Raw genomic sequence first — 20128 nt, 5'->3', positions numbered from 1 at the left:
CATCCGAAGGTACTCATCCCACAAATTTGTGATTGTGCCATAGAAAAGCAGCCTCATAACAGTCGTGCACTCCTGGTAACCAAAGAACCCGCAATGTTTGTAACGACATCCTTCTTCAATTTTAAAGTAATCATAGTAGGCCCTGACACCTCGGTAGACGCGTTTGAAAGTAGTTGTCATACAACATCATATGTCCCGTCATTGAACCCTTGAAGTTGAGAGCATGCTCCATCGCATGCTATGTGTCTTTAAGAATTGCTCTCATCATCGTCGTTTGATCATCATCCGACAAATCCATGAACTCGGTGTAGAAGTAATCCTCGTCCGAATTCACCGTGTTTGCTTCAAAGTAAACAACGAGAGCGTCACTTTTTTTTTGGCTATGCCTTTGGCCGAACACTCGCCATGTGTGGTGTCCGTAATGGATCAGGGCTATCTGGAAGGCAATTGGATCGTGGGCGGAATGACGGGCGTAGGCAAAGTTGGGTGACTGCTTGGGTGGAGCAGCGCAAGTCCGACAAGGCCTTGGCAACGTTTGGAGTGGTAAAACGACGATGTCGGAGTCCGGGAGCGTGAATATAAAGCACATGGGGGTGGATGGAGTGAAAGAATGAGATATTTGGATAGGGTTTTTGGGTTGGCCGGGGTGTCGGAGTCCGACATGGCTGACGTCCAGACTGTCGCAAACCTCCTCCAGTTTGGTGCTGATTTTGGGGATTTCGGATGACATTGACCGGTTCGGGCAATTATGGTAACCGTCGTTGGATGGCTAAAAGTGTCGGACAGTTTGGTCCGGACATTTGGGAGAGGTTTATGTTTTTTATGAGAAAGAGAGAGGTTTTGTTTTTTTTATGAGAAGAGAGATGTTTTTTTAGTGGAAGAAGAGAGAGGTTCTTTGTTTTTTTTGAAATTAGAGGTTTTTGTTTTTTTGAGTCCAAGAGAGAGGTTTGGTTATCCGGGCAGGAGCTGCGAACGGTCCGAAACCAGTTTTCTTTCTTCCAGAAGAATGATGCACAGGCCCATTTTCACAGCCGAGCCTTAAAAGAACCGAAGGCCGCCATTCGGATGGCCCAATAAGGCAGCCCCGTGAAGGACCAGCCCAAGCTCGAACGGGAGCCAAGCCGCCGCCTCCTCCCCCCTTCCCCGACGCCGGCGTCGCCTCACTCCCCCCATCCATCTCCTCTTCCGGCCATGCTCGCGCCGCCGCAGCAGTAGAGCCCAGCCAACCAGCCAACAGTAGCATGCGCCGCGTCTTGCGGCGCGGGCTGGGCATCCTCCTCGTCCCACTCCCTGGCCCACTCAGCCGGCCGCCGCCGCCGCCGATCCCTCTCGCTGCTCTCCTCCTCCTCCCGCGCCGCCTGGATGCCTTCTCCCGACGGACCTTCTGCGGCTACAGCGGGGGCCGCGCCGTCGAGCAGTTCTCCGACGACGAGTACGACCACGAGTACGAGGACCACCGGGTATACTCCACTCCCGCCGGGCGGCACATCTTATCTATGCTGCTGGCAAAAAAAAAAACAATTCTTCCACCCTTTTCTTCGTCTCATTTGCTGCCTCTCACACCAAATGCTAACCGCAGCCGTCGTCGTCGGTGGCGAACATCGACGAGTGGAGGTGGAAGCTGAGCATGCTGCAGCGCAATGCGGAGGAGCAGGAGATCATCTCCAGGGACCGGAGGGACCGCCGGGACTATGACCAGATCGCCAACCTCGCCAAGAGGATGGGGCTCTACAGGTTGTGTACTGTAATTTCACCTGCCCCCAGTTCTTAATTTCATATGCAGTCACAGAAATGTTGATGAATCTTTCGGGCGGTGCTGCCTCTGTGGGACGACAGTGAGCTGTATGGGAAGGTTATTGTTGCGAGCAAGGTCCCGCTACCGAACTACAGGCCAGACCTGGACGACAAGCGCCCGCAAAGAGAGGTGAGTCCATGCAATCCAATGGCAAGATCACACATCTTTCTCTTATTGCAAATGCATTCCATTTGAATGGCGTGTATGTGTTTGCTGTGCATGGAAACAAACAGGTGGTGATCCCGCTAAGCTTGCAGAGGAGGGTTGAAGGATTTGTGCAGGAGCACCTTGACCGTTCGCTCTTGCCGTTTGATAAAGACGGTGGCAAGACAGAAAGTGGTTCCGAGAAAGCTGAGCAGGTCAACTTGGATGAGAAGCAGGATCCTCTGCTCGACGAGTCGGTTATGGAGAAGATCCTTCAGAGGAAGAGTCTTAGGATGCGCAATTTTCAAAGAAGTTGGCAGGTATGATAAAATCCAAACAGTATCTGAATGCCGCATAGCTTTATTTCTGTTTTTTAGCATACAGCTTAATTTATGTTAGAGGAAAGAAACAAAGGCATGATTTACAAATACCTTCTGCACCATTTCTTATATCTTCATTTACATATCTGTACGCGAGCTGCTGATTCATGGAAATATTGGATGAAGCTTTTATCTGCTTGTAATAACAGGAATCACCTGAAGGCGCTAAGATGGTAGAATTTCGGAAATCACTCCCAGCATACAAGGAGAAGGAAAGGCTTCTAGCAGCCATTGCACGCAATCAGGTACACTTGTCTGGGAGGAACTTATGAGATTTGTGAACTCAGTGGAAAGATGTGTTGCAATTCCCTTCTGTCCTTCTATTTATCTGACTATTCCTGTGCATGCCAGGTTATAGTTATTTCTGGGGAGACTGGGTGTGGAAAAACAACACAGTTGCCTCAATTTGTGTTGGAGTCAGAGATAGAATCTGGTCGAGGGGCCTTTTGTAACATAATCTGTACACAGCCACGAAGAATATCTGCAATGGCTGTTGCAGAAAGGGTATCCACCGAAAGAGGAGAAAACCTTGGTGAATCGGTAAGATGGAACTTCCGATTTGCTACCTTTGTTATTGTAGCCCATATCCATTGTAATTTTTGGCATACAACACTAGCTTCTTTAATAGGTTGGCTACAAAGTTCGATTGGAGGGAATTAGAGGAAAAGATACACATTTACTTTTCTGCACCAGTGGTATTTTACTAAGACGATTGCTGAGTGACCGAAACTTGAATGGAGTGTCTCATGTATTTGTTGATGAAATACATGAAAGAGGGATGAACGAAGGTTGTGTCTCAAGACCTTATTATTTGCCCTTATGATGGTTTTGTTCCCCATTTAACTCATGACAATAATCAAATCATTATTGCTTTGGTCTGTCAGATTTCTTATTGATCGTTCTAAAGGACCTATTGTCACGGCGCCGCGATCTAAGGTTGATATTGATGAGTGCTACTTTAAACGCGGAACTGTTCTCAAGTTATTTTGGAGGAGCACCAACTATCCACATTCCTGTGAGTTGTTATTTTTTTAAATGTAATATGTCACTCTATATACATAATGCTCATCTGCCAGCTTGTGTACCTCTGGTATACTGTGTAAGTGATCTTGCATCCATTGCATTCTTCCCCTGAATTCAGGGATTCACACATCCAGTGAGGGCGCATTTTCTGGAAGACATATTAGAGAGGACAGGCTATAAGATGACAGCAAGTAATCAACTTGACGATTACGGCCAAGATAAAGTGTGGAAGACTCAGAGACAGCTATTGCCCAGAAAAAGGAAAAATCAAATTACTACACTTGTTGAGGTACTAGTTCTATATAGAGATTAATGACTGCAATTATTCCTCAACATTCTTCAGATATTGTTACTGTACTATGCAGGATGCCCTTCAAAATTCGAACTTTGAAACCTATGGCTCAAGGACACGTGATTCTCTGGCAAACTGGAATCCTGACTGCATAGGGTTTAATCTCATAGAGGCTGTTCTGTGCCACATATGTCGCAAAGAGCGAGCTGGTGCAGTTTTAGTATTTATGACCGGATGGGATGACATTAGCTCTTTGAAGGATCAATTAAAAGCGCATCCGTTGCTAGGTGACCCAAATAGAGTGTTGCTGCTTGCATGCCATGGTTCCATGGCTACTTCTGAGCAGGTAATTGATCCTAATTTTGCATTTCTTATTGAAATGAGATTGCTTTGTGATGCCAATTGTGTCACTGGATCTGAGATACCACTTCTATTGTGTAATTGCATCTTATATACACAGATTCACCTTGCTTACTGGTTCATTGATGTGCATATATCATTATATCCATAGCATCCTGTGTGCATCGTATAATTATTTGCCATTCACATTTATATTTAACATTATGTTTTTCCGCAGAGGCTAATATTTGACAAGGCACCTCCTAATGTTCGGAAGGTAGTACTTGCCACTAACATGGCAGAAGCAAGTATTACCATAAATGACATTGTTTTCGTCATGGATTGTGGAAAAGCAAAGGAAACCACATACGATGCTCTAAACAACACTCCCTGCTTACTCCCCTCATGGATTTCAAAGGCTTCTTCCCGTCAGGTAATCCTTATCTTCAATTTTTCAGTCTCTTAGTCACCAGCCCTTTCTCTTCGACTCAATCTGGTAAATGTCACATACTTGGACCCACGTTCAGCAGCTTCCATAGCTCAAAGCAATGCTTCCCTTCTGTATGTTATATGTTGACCAGTGAGACTCTTGTCTTTGCGAGTTATGTATCATTGTGTTATTATGTTTGACCGTCTCTTTGTCAGCTATTTACCATGTTTATATGATTTGCCTGTACGAGGCCATGAGGGCATGCCTTAATATGAGGTTTCTGGTCATTTGTGGTCATAAGTTGACAAAATTTAGCCCATTGGTTTATATATCAAGTCAAAAGGCCTATCTTCTTAGCAGAACCCCATTATTTTCTTTTGCTCGCTTAATAATAATGTATTCCTCAACAAGCACGTCAACGTTCCCGTTCCTCTCATGAAGTTGTTTTAGTCAAAGCATCTTTATTCTGCTTCGGTGGTCAATATATACTTGTCGTTGGTTACAAGCAAGAAATTTTCTAGCAATGAATAACTTTCTGTATAACAGTGAACCTATCTTGACCGTAACAGTCTTGTTTGGGCGATATGATCACACTCAATAGTCAATACTTTTGTTTACAAATCATCTTCTTTGCTACAATTCTCATGTTTTCTCCCAATATCTTCATGCAGAGGAGGGGCAGAGCTGGTCGTGTACAACCTGGAGAATGCTATCATCTCTACCCCAGATGTGTATATGATGCATTTGCAGAGTACCAGCTTCCAGAGCTTCTTAGGACTCCTTTGAATTCACTATGTTTGCAGATAAAAAGTTTGCAGGTTGACAGCATTGGGGAGTTTCTATCAGCTGCTTTGCAGCCTCCAGAACCACGAGCCGTATGTGTTGAAATCATAATTAAGCATTTGGATATTCCATTTCTCTCTGTCTTTGCGTCTACATGATTTAGTTCTATCTTGGTACTTTTGACATTTGTTGGGCTCTTACACGGCTTATAACTCTATGAGTTATTGTTTTAAGTAGGCAGTAAAGGGTTCAGTTTTATCCTTTTCATTTTTGTGTTCTGACCACATGATAAATATGTAGGTCCAAAATGCAGTGGAATTCCTGAAGATGATCGGATCATTAGATGAGAACGAGAACCTTACTGATCTAGGTATGCCTTATATTCTGATTTCTTCCAAACGCTACAGGAATGTTGGCACTGAAACATATTCAACTTTGTAGGAAGATACCTCTCCATGCTTCCGGTTGATCCAAAGTTGGGGAAGATGCTTATAATGGGTGCAGTTTTCCGTTGCATTGACCCTATACTTACTGTGGTTGCTGGATTGAGTGCCCGGGATCCTTTCCTGTTGCCACAGGACAAGAAAGATGTATGACTTTAATTTCCACTGTCTGACTATATCTTAATTACTAGTTTTAGTTTTGAAATGATTCTCTTCCCTATGAATTTTGTGATAAAAGTTAGGAAGATCTAAATACCACCAATACGTACAGTCGTACACACGGTGGCTGTTAGCTATTTTACTATATTCCGTTCATTCCCAAGCCATTTTTTTTCATTCAGCTAAGAAGGCTTAGCTTATAGTTTTGTCATTATTATTAGTTGGCAGGAACTGCAAAATCAAGATTCTCAGCGAAAGATTATAGTGATCATATGGCCCTTGTCCGAGCTTATGAAGGATGGAAGGATGCTGAGAGGGAAGGATCTGGTTATGAGTACTGTTGGAGGAATTTCCTTTCTGCTCAAACACTACAAGCCATTCATTCTCTTCGAAAGCAATTCAGCTATATCTTAAAGGACGCCGGTTTGATAGACTCTGATGCAAATACAAATAATAGTTTGAGCCATAATCAATCATTAGTTCGTGGCGTAATTTGTTCTGGACTTTTTCCTGGGATATCATCTGTTGTGGTAAACAGCTGCCAACAATTTCCATTGCATTTGTATTACATGGAAGACAGTTCAATTAATTTTTAGCATTCCTTTGCAGCACAGGGAAAACTCCATGTCCTTCAAGACCATGGATGATGGCCAAGTTCTTGTTTATGCTGTAAGTGCATACAGGAGCGTCCTGAAATGCTCATGTCCAACACCCCGTTTAATACATCATCTTTCGGACATGTTTATCTGAGTACTCTGAGTCTCTGACATTAAGGTTTGTTCAGAATTCTGTGAATGCTAAGTACCAGACCATCCCTTATCCATGGCTGGTCTTTGGTGAGAAGGTGAAGGTAAATGCTGTCTTCATCCGTGATTCAACTGGAGTATCAGATTCCATACTGATCTTATTTGGTGGTGCTGTCACAAAAGGAAGCGCGGTATGTTGAGTATTCTGTCAAATGCTTTGTCTATGTATTTTTGCATTTTTTGTTGCACTGATCTATGCCTTCTAACTTGTCTAATAGGCTGGGCATTTGAAGATGCTTGATGGTTACATTGATCTATTTATGGACCCCAGCCTGTCAGAGTGCTACTTGCAACTTAAAGAAGAACTTGATAAACTTGTACAGAAGAAGGTAAAGTGCTGCTACCAATTAATTTGGAAGGTGTTATACAGATTTCATCTCATAAGATGTTTTAGTTGATTCAGCAAATAAGTAAAAGAAACATCGGTGATACTTTATGTACCAAATTACAATCCTCTGCCATTTCTAGTAGCTAACAAGGGAATAATGATTATACTGTTTATCATGTTGTTACCCCTGAATATAAAGCATGCGCTACTTTATAATATATGTGTCACCAGTAAGAAATTAAAAACAAAGTTGTTGAGTATCCAATTTGCTTAATTTTTGTCTTCCATATTCGGTGTATATGCTGATTGTGCTTGTAATGTGGCAATTTCCCCAAATCCAGCTTGAAGACCCAACCTTTGATATTCACAAGGAAGGCAAGTACATTTTATTTGCTGCACAAGAGCTTGCTGCAGGCGACCTATGTGAAGGAAGGTTTGTGTTCGGCCGAGAAACGAGCAGAGCTAGGCTTCGGGACAACGAAGACGGCAAAAGCAACATCATAAAGGATGGTATGAACCCAAAGAGCCTGCTGCAGACCTTGCTGATGAGGGCAGGCCACACGCCTCCAAAGTACAAGACAAAGCACCTCAAGACCAACGAGTTCAGGGCCATGGTGGAGTTCAAAGGGATGCAGTTCGTCGGGAAGCCGAAGAGGAACAAGCAGGTCGCGGAGAGGGATGCCGCGATAGAAGCGCTGGGATGGTTGACACAAACGTCCGGTACGAAGCTCCAGGACGAGGGTGACGACTCCCCGCTCGACCTGACCGATAACATGCTTAAGCTGCTTTCTAGACCAAGGAAACGGACGAGAAATAATCCGAAGAAATGATTTTCACAAGGTTAGGTTCATCGATCCCTGACAGTTAACTGACGCCATTGTCTGTTGACGGTATTGGATGCACTGTGCACCAGAAAGAATCTCCACAGAGCTTCCGCAAGTGTGTCAGACTTTCAGCCGTCTTACTTACGACAGGACAATGGATGATCACTTCATTATCATCTGCCTTCTGGTTGGATTTGGTTCTGAGCCATGTGTTTGATACTGTGTTATGTACTATCATCGGGGCGAATTGAAACATTTTTCATTCTATAAATTTGAATAAGATCTTATAGCTTATCAACGTACAGTATATATGTATACAACACCACTGAAGCTGAGATTTGTTCAGGGGAGGAAATGAAACTTCTGGATTTTGTTCCACTCCGTTGGTCCTCGAGGCACTTACCTGTTTTGGGTATGAGGCGGTGAGCAAATGCATTCAAGTTGAGTGTTTTAGAAAAGCATGGGTTGAGTATTTCCGTCCGCAAGAAAAACTTGGGTTTGAGTTTCTCGTCTAAGAAATACAGTACTACAGTGTACCAACTTTAAGTCTGGTTCAGGTTATGATGTTAGAAGGCAGTGTGGAGGTTTTTTGACCCCAAACAGAACTAGTGTAAACGTATCCTCGATACCTTTTTGTATGAATAGCATGGTAACTCACACGTCGCATACCTGATAACTTATGCACCCAGGTCCTGGCAACTTTAGCGACCGGGTGAGGGTGGGGGGAGTTGATGAAATATACCTCGGTAACTTTTTTTGTGTGTGAATAGCATGATAACTCACACATTACAAACTTGATAACTTCTGTACACCAGTCCTGGTAACTTTCGCGGCGAAAGGGGGTGGGGGTAGTCGATGAACTTTTGTGCGAATAGCATGGTATCTCACACATCGCAAACCTGATAACTTATGCACCCCGTCCTGGTAAGTTTGGCAACAAGGGTGCCGGGGGGGGGGGGGGGGGAGTTGATGAAATATCCTCGCTGTAGCTTTTGTGTCAATAGCATGATAACTCACACATCGTAGACCTGATAACTTTGGCGACGGGGGTGGGGGTGAGAGTTGATGAAATATCCCCTCTGTAGGTTTTGTGTCAACAGCATGGTAACTCACACATCGTAGACCTAATAACTTATGTACCCTGGTCCTGGTAACTTTGGCGACGGGAGTGGGGGGGGGGGAGTTGATGAAATATCCTCTCGGTAACTTTTGTGTGAATAACATGGTAACTCACACACCGCAGACCTGATAACTTGTGTACACCCCGGTTCTACAAACTTTGGCGACCGGGGTGGGGGTGGGGAGTTGTTGAAACATATCATGGTAACTTCTGTGCAAATGACATGATAATTTACATAAATTATCATACTGAAGACATGATAACTTATGTACACCCCATGGTAACTTTCTAGGACCTCATAACTTACGTTCAACCACCATGTTAACTTTGACTTCAAGGAAAAAACGGTGAAACATAACTCCTCCGGTAACTTCTATGTAAGTTTATGACAATTTTATGCATGACAGACCTAATATCTTACGTTTAAACACCATGGTATCTTTCATCCAAGGGAAAAATGTTTTTGAAACATTCACCGGTAATTTCTGTGCTAAATTATCATACTTCGCCATGCTAAAGTTATCATGCTTTAACCTTCTCGTACTGTAGTTACCAGCCATGTCATGATATAGTTACCATGTTGCTCATACCATAGTTATGACGCTGGTCATGCCAAAGTTACCAAGCCAAAGTTTATCATTTTTTCTGATATGGCGGAAATAAGAAAGGTCCAATTAACATTGTTTATCTACAATAGACAACAACTAAAGGTGGCTTAGTTGCCTATTGGGCTCAATAGCTATTGCATAGACCTGGGTACGAATCCTCTTTCAAGCACTTTTATTTTATTCTCGTATTATGCAGCGAAAAAACAAAAAAAAACCACTAGCGATTTATTGTTTCCATCTACGGTTTTTGCGAGAAGGAAAAAAACCAGTGGAAGCGAGCGTGTGATGATAACGATCATGTAGGAACTAGTCGTCCGCACCTATCGCTAACTTCCAGTCGACTGGAAGTTAGTCGCGTCCTTTTCTAAAACAAAGGACCAATGTTTGTTCCTTTCGTAACGGTATTCACAAGAAAGAAAGAAATTGTTTTTAACGAAACTGAAAAAACACTTTTTTTGCTTGTGAAATAAGAGGTTTATTGTGGTTATTGCACTTTAATCAGGACATATCTTGTCTATTATATAGGAGTTACTATGTACCACTCAAATAGTATTTTTTTGCAGATTTATGTAAAAGTAAACCAGCACCATCAAATCCATACCAAATAGTGGTGCTCCTTTCCTCCCAAACCCCACTTCTATATAAACTCAACCCTAATAGCCATTCTTCTCATCATTCCACCCTCCCTCTCCCCTCCCTCGCCGCTGCCGCCGCGATCCCGCTTCCTCGGCAACCCTATTTTCCCCCTCGCTTCCACCATCATCCATACCTCCCACCCACGAACGCCGCCACTTTTGATCTCGCCTTGCCTTCCCTACTTCATGTTCTTCTTGGTGAGGTTTGCACGCACCCACTGCACCTCCTATATGCACCCTAAATCATTTCGCATGGAGATGGCTAAACCTTCAGATCCCACCATCATGGGTTCTTCCCTCCATTGAAGTTATGTGATCCTAAATAAGTGTTCATGGCGGAAAACGATGGATCTAAAGAAGAGGATGAAGATCTGGTCCACAAATGGTGACACACATCCATAAGTGAGATTCAACTAGTTGGTATCCTAGATGTGATATACCAGGTGATGGAGCACTATCTCCCACCCACTTTGGGGTGGTGCACCAAGGTAAAATAATTGTTAGCTATCGGGAACTAAAAAAAGGTTATTTATTAATTTTGATTTTTAGATTGTATGTATTCATTATTTTTTGTTTTTTTAGGTTGAGTGGATAGGCAGCGGCAAAGATTCTGGAAGAGCATGGGTGCCATGGGAGCCGACAACAACAATTGATTTAGGGACAAGGAGATGGAGGATGGCAAGAGGACAAGCATGTTGTTGGCGGAGGATTGCCAACATATACTTGTGACTTAGGAGTATATCATTTGGCATTGGTGTGGTATGTGGGAGGTTTTATTTAACATCAAAACTCCAATGTCAAAATTTATTGAACAACCATGTGGGGTGCTAGAGACATTTTTTCTAAAACAAAGGACCAGTGTTTGTTCCTTTCATAGTGGTAATACTCCTATTGGCAAGAAAATAATAATGTTTGTTCCTTTCATAGTGGTAATACACCTTATATAAAGGAACAGAGGGAGTAAGAGGTTTATTGTGGAGATTGTACTTTAGTTGGGAAATACCATGTCTATTAAATAGGAGTTACTACGTGGCACTCAATTTTTTTCCAGCTTTATATTAAAGAAATTAGCACAATCGAATCCATATCAAACGGTGATGGCTCTTTCCTCTCAAACCCCACTTCTATATAAACTCAACCCTAATAGTCATTCTTCTCATCATTCCACCCCTTCCCTGCTGCCATTGCCACCCCTCTTCCTCGCCAACCCTCCTTTCTCCTTCGCTTCCACCATCATCCATACCGCCCTCCCATGAGCGTCACCACTTTAGATCTGGCCTTGCTCCATGTTCCTCTTGGGTGAGGTCTGGACACATCCACTTCACCTCCGATGTGCACCCTAATTCGTTTCGCGTTGATACTGCTAAACCTCCACAACCTATCATCATGTGTTCTTCCCTCCATTGAAGTTATGGGATCCTAAATAAATGTTCATGGCGGAAGACAATGGATCTAAAGAAAATGATGAAGATCTGGTCCACAAACGGCGATGCGCATCCAAAGGTGAGAGATCCGACTGGTTGGTATCCTAGATGTGATATACTAGGTGATAAAGCGCCAACTCCCACCCACTTTGGGGTGGTGCACCAAGGTAAAATAATTGCTAGCGAGAGGGACCTCAAAATTATATTCATTAATTTTGCTTTTTATATTGTATGCATATACTAAGTCATGTTGCCGAACATTGATGCAAATTAAGAAATAAAAGGGGTGGTAGGAAGAGGAGGCATAAGGGCCTTGACATCAACATCCATGCAAGGAAATTGCCAACACGTCGGCTTAGGGCCCACACTATTGCATGGGGAACATCGATGCCTCAGGCAAGGCATTCATGGGACGCCCTTCCTGGCATGTAAATTCATCCTTTAGATACATTGCATGCCTCACGTACTCTATGTGCCTCTCGGGTGAGATTTGCACATGTCCACTGCACCGCCTCTACACATCCTAACTTGTTTGGCGTGAAACTATGAGAACCCACCATCGTGTAACCCTTGCGTCGTTTAAGGGCGATGAGAAGGGGACATTTGATAAAATTTAACTGATCCCAAACAATAAAGAGGTGGTCATAGTGGAAGATAGTGGATCCAGAAACAAAGGCGAAGATCCAATCCATAAATCAATGATGTGCATCCAAAGGTGACAAATTCAACTAGTTGGTATCATGGCTATGATTTGGTGATGTAGCAAACTCCCCACCCTCTTTGATGTGGTACACCAAGGTAGATACCATTTTAGCCTGAAGAACGACATCAAAGATGATCTTTATGTGGTAAATCCTCCTTGGCCAATAACCAGGGGCCGAAAGAGCTCATCGGGGTGATTCAACAAGTAAGTATTTATAAACATGCAAATGGGACTTTAATTTGTTCTTCAGATTGTACGTACATACCAAGATGTGTTGCTGAAACTACATGTGGATTTAGAAAAAAAAGGAGTATATGATAAGGGTCTCCTTGATACAATAGTTATGCCTTTACCAACCATCATGAATGATGCACTTGTCCTTTTTATTTCTTTTCCTTTCATCTCATTATGTAAGTTTTCCAGGGGGGTTCTTCCAATTCGCACAATGAATCCTTATACTTTCACCACTTGCCATTTTATGGCAACACTCTTCATTTAGTGTGAGCTATTAATGCAATACACGCTGAGCATCACGAATATAGATAGTGACTTTGTTGCGGGCTTTCTATGACGTGCTAACACCTCGAGCTGACTCCACATACGTTTTGTACTACAATAGTGAACATGATAATTAGTCCGGTCATGTGCATACTTTTCTATTATTTTTACATGATAGTCGGTCGCCGTATTGGACTGTGATATCTAGATAGATCGGCGCATATATCAAACACATTTGATGTTAAAGATGCTTTTGTTCTTCTCCGACGATGGATGTAGGAGCGTTCTTCATGACCCAGACTAGAAGTGTTCCTTCAATCTCATTGAAATTTACCTTGATCAAATAGAAATAATCTTTCTAAATGATGAGTTCTTCCATCAATTCATAGGGAGCTTCGGATATTTCTACCAATTAGGGTTGGGCATGAATGAAGTAAGTATCTAGGTGAGTGTTATTGCCACTATTCTTTACTTCATCTATTCTAACTAAGTATTCATATTAGCAAAATAATAAAATTTTGAATCTGTTGTCTATACATTATGCATATCCAGCCTTTTCAAACTCGTTAGCAGTCGAAGATGAAGTTGGGCATCTTACTCTACCAATGCATTTATGGACACTAGAGAATTTCTGGGTTAATGAGTAGCTTACCATAACATGATGTGTAGCTTACCATAACATGAAAGCATGTCTTGCCATCCCTGTTCGCCTGGGGGTGAAATTATATAGGTATATGATGGGACATTAATGATTGGAATGAACAAAAAATAGTGTTAAACACACACATATATGAGGTGGAGCCTTCAAATATGTCCAATAACATGTTATGTCCTGAAAAAATTAGTGTAGTACAAACGAGAGTATTGCTTAATTTAAGAGGTTTGCTAAAAACAAGATTCAGACTTGGTAATGATCCTTAATCACACTAGTGAGTGTTTTGGTACTTGCTATGTTGCTGCTCCGGGGATTCATGAGGAGAGCAAAAGCAAAATTCTAGACGGCCTTAATATTATTCTTATTTTAGAATCAACGACGCTTGAAACATTTTTCTTCTAGTGATGGAACAACACGTGTGTTGTTTGTTCTTCACCACCTATAATAGTTACCTCCATTGAACATGTATGTTTTGCTTTTTCCAAAACATGAAAAATATCATATGACCGAAAGCCTCTAAATAATCATGAACCGCCTACCAATGTAAGGCCTTGTATAATGCCGGGGGTTCATGCACCGGTGCTTAAAGAGAAAGAGAGAGAGAGAGAGACTAAAGTTGTATCTCAGAAATTTTGTACCTTACAACGCTAGGTGCTTCATACGGGTGCCTAAGTTGCTTTAATTAAGGTTGACCCGAGTTAACTATAGTTTCATGGAAGGGCAAGCACCGGCTAGCACCGGGAGCCAAAGTTTGCTTATGTGCCTCATCCTAAGCACCTGTGCTAAGCAGGCTGGCAACACAAGGGTTTTCTTATTGAACCACCAACTTAAGCACCTACGTTGTACAGGGCCTAAGTGCTTTCCTGTGACTACTCTCAAGAAACAATGTGGAGACTGAACGAGAAGCGTTAATCGATCATGCACCAACTAAAAATGTTGGTATTCTCCTAAATGTTTTATAAAGAAAAACAAATGTATGAATTTGATTGTATATTCATCAATACAAACAACACTCCCAGTGATGCTACTAATTTGAAGGGTTAGAAAGATTTGAAGTTTGTTTCCTCGATGATGGGCCACACGCTAAGAAGAAAATAAGCTTCAAATCTTCCAGACACTTCAAATTAGTATCATCACTAGGAGCTTCACATGTATTCACGAAGGGTATATGATCATATTGTACATCTCTTTTTCTTTAGAAGACTTGTGGGAGAAGTACCAACATTAATAATCACCTGATCGATTGGACGCTTCCTGTTAGGATGATTTAGCCCACCTAATTACTGTTTTGGCATATCTACGCATCTTTCCTTGAAATGGTTTGCGGGTATGCACTTGCAACGTTTTCTTGTTCACGATCAATCATAGACTCTCCCTTCGTATGATATTGTCACTATGCTGCAAAAGTAAGAAGCTAACATACTTAATAGAAGTAAATTGTATAATGTGTTGTTGTTTTGCAGAAGTTTGTTGGGTCGAATCATTAGGTAGCATGCCATAAGGGAAAGCTTCACCCCAAAAAAACAAGAGAAAGGCATGAGGAAGGAGGGCAAGTCCAACCTCAACAATGTTCCAGTGCTTGCTTTTGAAAATGGCGTTTTGAGCAAAGGGTGAGGGAACGAGACAATGTGTGTGATCCCACATTATTGGAAGTGTTGATGCAACTTATGATATTCTCCACCCTACTTTGAACGAATTGAGCGAATTTTGGTGTTGAGGTATTTCTCGACATGTGCTTGGAAATTGTAAAAGGCATGCTCATTGCTCAACGCCATTCTTTCCTTGAGCAAATAGTCCATGTATAGCGACTGAAATCCTTGAGAAATTTACGTAATGTTTAATACCTCCTATAGATGTGAGAGCAGGCCCCCAAACATCATTGTGCTAGTTCAAGAGGTGAAGATGTTGCATGTATATAATCACTGAAAGAAAATTTATGAGTCTTGGCTAAGTAGCATATAAACCACACTCTGATGACTCTTGCGAACAAGCAATGGATTCATTTGATTGGCGATGGACTCAACCATAACTTGAGATATTGCATGTGTGGAATCATTAAAAGAATGTGTATGACTCTTGGTTAACTAGCATATTATAAATCACACACAGATGACTCTTATGCTAAGGAGCAAGAGATTTTCTTTGAATTGTGATGGACTCGAAGATAACTTCAGACTATTGAATAAGACAATTGTGCCTCTATTTTTTTAGGAAACATCGAAGATAACTTCAGACCTTGTCCTTGCTGGAGAACCTCTCATGCATCATGAGACGGCCGGGGTCGCTTGTCAGGTTGGTTGCCTCTATATTATCATACTGTCAATGCTGTAACCGACGGAAGACGAGTTGCCACCGCTTGGTGGCTCAGAATGGTAGGCTTGATTGAACCGTATGGTGGTGACGAAGTGTGTGGTTTCCGTATTTATAGTAAATTTGGCAGGTCGATTTTAGATGCCCATCGCTAGTGCCAGGGTTCTGCTAATGCCATCGAGATGAGCACGATCACTGATACGTCTCCAACGTATCTATAATTTTTGATTGTTCCATGCTATTATATTACCTGTTTTGGATGTTTTATATGCATTAATATGCTATTTTATATTATTTTTGGGACTAACCTATTAACCTAGAGCCCAGTGCCAGTTCCTGTTTTTCCCTGTTTTTGAGTTTCGCAGAAAAGGAATACAAAACGGAGTCCAAACGGAATAAACTTTCGCAATGATTTTTCTTGGACCAGAAGACAACCATGATACTTGGAGATGAAGTCGGAGGAGCCACGAGGCGGCCACAAGGACGTAGGGTGCGCCCCCCACCCTTGTGGGACCCTCGTGCACTTCCTGACCTAATTCTTTCGCCTATATATTCCCATATATCCCCAAACCACCAGAGGCATCCACGAAAACACTTTTCCGCTGCCGCAACCTTCTGTACTCATGAGATCCCATCTAGGGACCTTTTCCGGCACCCTACCGGAGGGGGATTTGATCACGGAGGGCTTCTACATCAACTCTATTGCCCTTCCGATGAAGCGTGAGTAGTTTACCACAGACCTACAGGTCCATAGCTAGTAGCTAGATGGCTTCTTCTCTCTCTTTGATTCTCAATACCATGTTCTCCTCGATGTTCTTGGAGATCTATTCGATGTAATACTTTTTTGCGATGTGTTTGCCAAGATCCGATGAATTGTGGATTTATGATCAGCTTATCTATGAATATTAATTGAATCTTCTCTAAATTCTTTTATGCATGATTTGATATCTTTGTAATTCTCTTCGAACTATCGGTTTGGTTTGGCCAACTAGATTGGTTTTTCTTGCACTGGGAGAAGTGCTTAGCTTTGGGTTCAATCTTTAGGTGTCCTTTCCCAATGACAGTAGGGCAGCAAGGCACGTATTGTATTGTTGCCATCGAGGATAAAAAGATGGGGGTTTCATCATATTGCTTGAGTTAATTCCTCTACATCATGTCATCTTACTTAATGCGTTACTCTGTTCTTCATGAACTTAATACTCTAGATGCATGCTCGATAGCGGTCGATGTGTGGAGTAATAGTAGTAGATGCAGAATCGTTTCGGTCTACTTGACACGAACGTGATGCCTATATTCATGATCATTGCCTTAGATATCGTCATAACTTTGCGCTTTTCTATCAATTGCTCGGCAGTAATTTCTTCACCCACCATATTATTTGCTATCTTGAGAGAAGCCTCTAGTGAAACCTATGCCCGGGTCTATTTTCCATCATATAAGTTTCCGATCTACAATATTAGTTTCTGATCTACTCTTTTTGCAATCTTTTACTTTTCGATCTATAAACCAAAAATACCAAAAATATTTACTTTATCATTTATCTATCTCTATCAGATCTCACTTTTGCAAGTAACCGTGAAGGGATTGACAACCCCTTTATCGCGTTGGGTGCAAGTTTGTTTGATTGTTTGTGCAGGTATTCGGTGATTTGTGCGTTGTCTCCTACTGGATTGATACCTTGGTTCTCAAACTGAGGGAAATACTTATCTCTACTTTGCTGCATCACCCTTTCCTCTTCAAGGGAAAAGCAACGCAAGCTTAAGAAGTAGCAGGAAGAATTTTTGGCGCCGTTGCCGGGGAGATCTACGCCAAGTCAAGACATACCAAGTACCCATCATAAACTCTCATCTCTTGCATTACATTATTCGCCATTCGCCTCTCGTTTTCCTATCCCCCACTTCTAGAACAATTTTCGAAAAGATTTGCCTTTTTATTGGCCTTCTTTCCGCATGTCTTTTTGTTCGTGTTTCCATGTGCCTTCTATTTTCTTGCTGCTACCTCTTGAGCTTACGTTAGTTTTTCCCTTGAAGAGGAAAGGGTGATGCAGCAAAGTAGCGTAAGTATTTCCCTCAGTTTTGAGAACCAAGGTATCAATCCAGTAGGAGACAACGCGACAAGCCACCGAATACCTACACAAACAAACACCAACTTGCAACCAACGCGACAAAGGGGTTGTCAATCCCTTCACGGTTATTCGCAAAGTGAGATCTGATAGAGATGGATAAACGGTAAAGTAATATTTTTGGTATTTTTGGTTTATGGAACGAAAAGTAAAAGATTGTAAAGTAAAGGAACGGCGACAGAAATTGGCAAGTTGACGGGAAACTAATATGTTGTAAAATAGACCGGGGGGCCATAGGTTTCACTAGAGGCTTCTCTCAAGATAGAATTTATTATGGTGGGTGAATCGAATCCCCCTCCGGCAGGATGCCAGAAAAGGCCCCAAGATGGGATCTCACGGGTACAGAAGGTTGCGGCGGTGGAAAAGTGGTTTCGTTGCTCCCCTGGATGTTTTTGGGGTATAAGAGTATATATAGGAGGGAGATCTAGGTCAGGGGGTCTACAAGGGGCCCACAAGGTCGGGGGCGCGCCCCGTTCTGCAAAGGGACAGTAAGGGTGACTTATCTGTCGACTTTTCCACTATCAACCCCAAAAAACCGAGCAGCATCCACTCAAACACTACAGTGGAAGTGTGTTGAATCAAGAGTAGATAGTAAGCGCCTTTATTATGGTCGTTTCATTCTGTCCCCGCTTAGAAAAGGTCAAGCGGACACCGTCGGTATTGCCTTGGTAATTCCATCAATAACACCCTTATCAAAAAACTCCGTGAGTTCGGTTAACCCTCTTATACCGAGCGTAAAGACCCTAGTATAGAAAATATCTATATAACCGCGAAACTATCCATCTTTGAAACAGGTATTAAGGTCGTCGATCTTTTAGCTCCTTATCGACATGGAGGAAAAATAGGACTATTTGGGGGGGCTACCCCCCTGGGCGCGCCCTCCACCTGTGACAGCCTGGTTTTTGCCCTCTTCTCTTTGCCTGATTTTCAGTTGGTTTGGATTTGAATTTGAAATTTTGAATCACTTCAGATGGACTTAAACACTTGGGGTACCCCCTTGACTTTCACCCAAGTGACTTATTTCTCTCCCTAAGCCATCATTTCTTCTCTGATCCATCTCAAAACAATATTATGAATATTTTTCTCTAATGAAAAATATTCATTTTCTCTCTAAAACCCTAACTAGCCCCTTGTGTCCAAAGCAACCCCAATTTTTCTTGCCCACAAAAATCTGAGAAAATTCCCAAATATTCTTTGAACCCTAGGGCACCTTCCGGAGCAAAAATATTTCATCACTTTTTGGAATATTTTTGCTACAGAAAATATTTTCTGTTCTGGATAGAAATGGTAGTTTCTACAGCAACTACCATTTTAATTACTTGCTCAATTGTGGCTGAATTTTCTTGTGCATCATCACCTTAGTAGATGATTGCTAACCTCCAAAGCCTAGCTCCCAACTCCCAGTATTTTGACCACAATAAGCTCTCAAAGTTACTGTCCAGAAACTTACTAGGAAGTTGAAATCCATGTTACTGTGCCTGAGCTCAAACCAAAGTGTGGTAACCTCTCAATCTACCACAGACTACACGCCAGACATGAAGTTTAGGCTTAGCTCAGCCTGAGGTCAGAGTTCACGCGGTGACCGCGTTCGTCCAGGCGTGCTGGCATACGGCCGACGCGCTCTGCGTCGCGCCCGCGCCTCTGTTGCTCGCGTGATCGCTTCCCCGCTTGCCAACCTTGCCAAACTTCGGCCCGATCATCCTCCCGGCCCTCATAACTCTCTCCTGGAGCTCGCCGACACCGGAGCTCGCCGCAGCGAGCACGAGCGCGGTCCGGCCAACCCAACAGTGCGCTGCGCACTGTGTTTGTCGCCACCCCCTCGCTCATGTGCTCGTCTCCGCTCGCCCACAGTGCCCGCGTGAGCTGCGTCGCCTTCCCCCTCGCTCACTGATGTCGTTTGTTGCCGGGCGCCGTGTCCAGGTGTCCTCCGGTGGAGCCCGAGCCCCTCTCATCGCTCGGCTATAAATAGAGCCCTCCCCAGCCTCCTCGAGCATCATCCACTCCTCACACACACTCCACAAACTCGTAGAAAGCCGTAGCCCGACCGGGCAGGCCGCCGTCCCCGAGCTCGAGCTCGCCGGCGATCCCCTTGGGTCGTCTCCGCAGCTCCAGCCCCTCTGAGGCTTGGGCCACCCTTCCAGGGCCTCCGCCGTGCCTCGGTGGTGCTGTTCCACCCGGTTGGAGCCCCCGGTGCTGCCTCTAGTCGCCGTCGTCTCCAACTCCGGCGACCTCTGCTTTCTGTCGCAGCTGGAGAGGCCGTTTCCGACGCCGTCCGACCACCCCTAGCTAACCTACGGGTACGGGCAG

General features: G+C 43.2%; 1 protein-coding gene across 1 annotated transcript; it reads left to right on the top strand.

Moving 5' to 3' along the window:
* Positions 1–1073: 1073 nt before the first annotated feature.
* LOC109755468 (DExH-box ATP-dependent RNA helicase DExH3) lies at positions 1074–8124 on the top strand. Its single transcript, XM_020314372.4, has 19 exons — positions 1074–1460; positions 1580–1734; positions 1837–1924; positions 2029–2259; positions 2469–2564; positions 2671–2859; positions 2948–3107; positions 3204–3334; positions 3461–3631; positions 3708–3980; positions 4212–4406; positions 5075–5278; positions 5487–5556; positions 5628–5776; positions 6010–6318; positions 6398–6457; positions 6573–6725; positions 6813–6923; positions 7264–8124. Exons 1-19 carry the CDS (start codon positions 1242–1244, stop codon positions 7750–7752), a joined length of 3453 nt encoding a protein of 1150 aa, XP_020169961.1. The 5' UTR covers positions 1074–1241; the 3' UTR covers positions 7753–8124.
* Positions 8125–20128: the final 12004 nt, after the last annotated feature.

This window comes from Aegilops tauschii, chromosome 5 (genome assembly GCF_002575655.3).
Source record: "Aegilops tauschii subsp. strangulata cultivar AL8/78 chromosome 5, Aet v6.0, whole genome shotgun sequence".
NCBI lineage: Eukaryota > Viridiplantae > Streptophyta > Magnoliopsida > Poales > Poaceae > Aegilops > Aegilops tauschii.
Note: the sequence above shows the minus strand (reverse complement) of the source record. Positions and strands in the feature narration are given on the sequence as shown.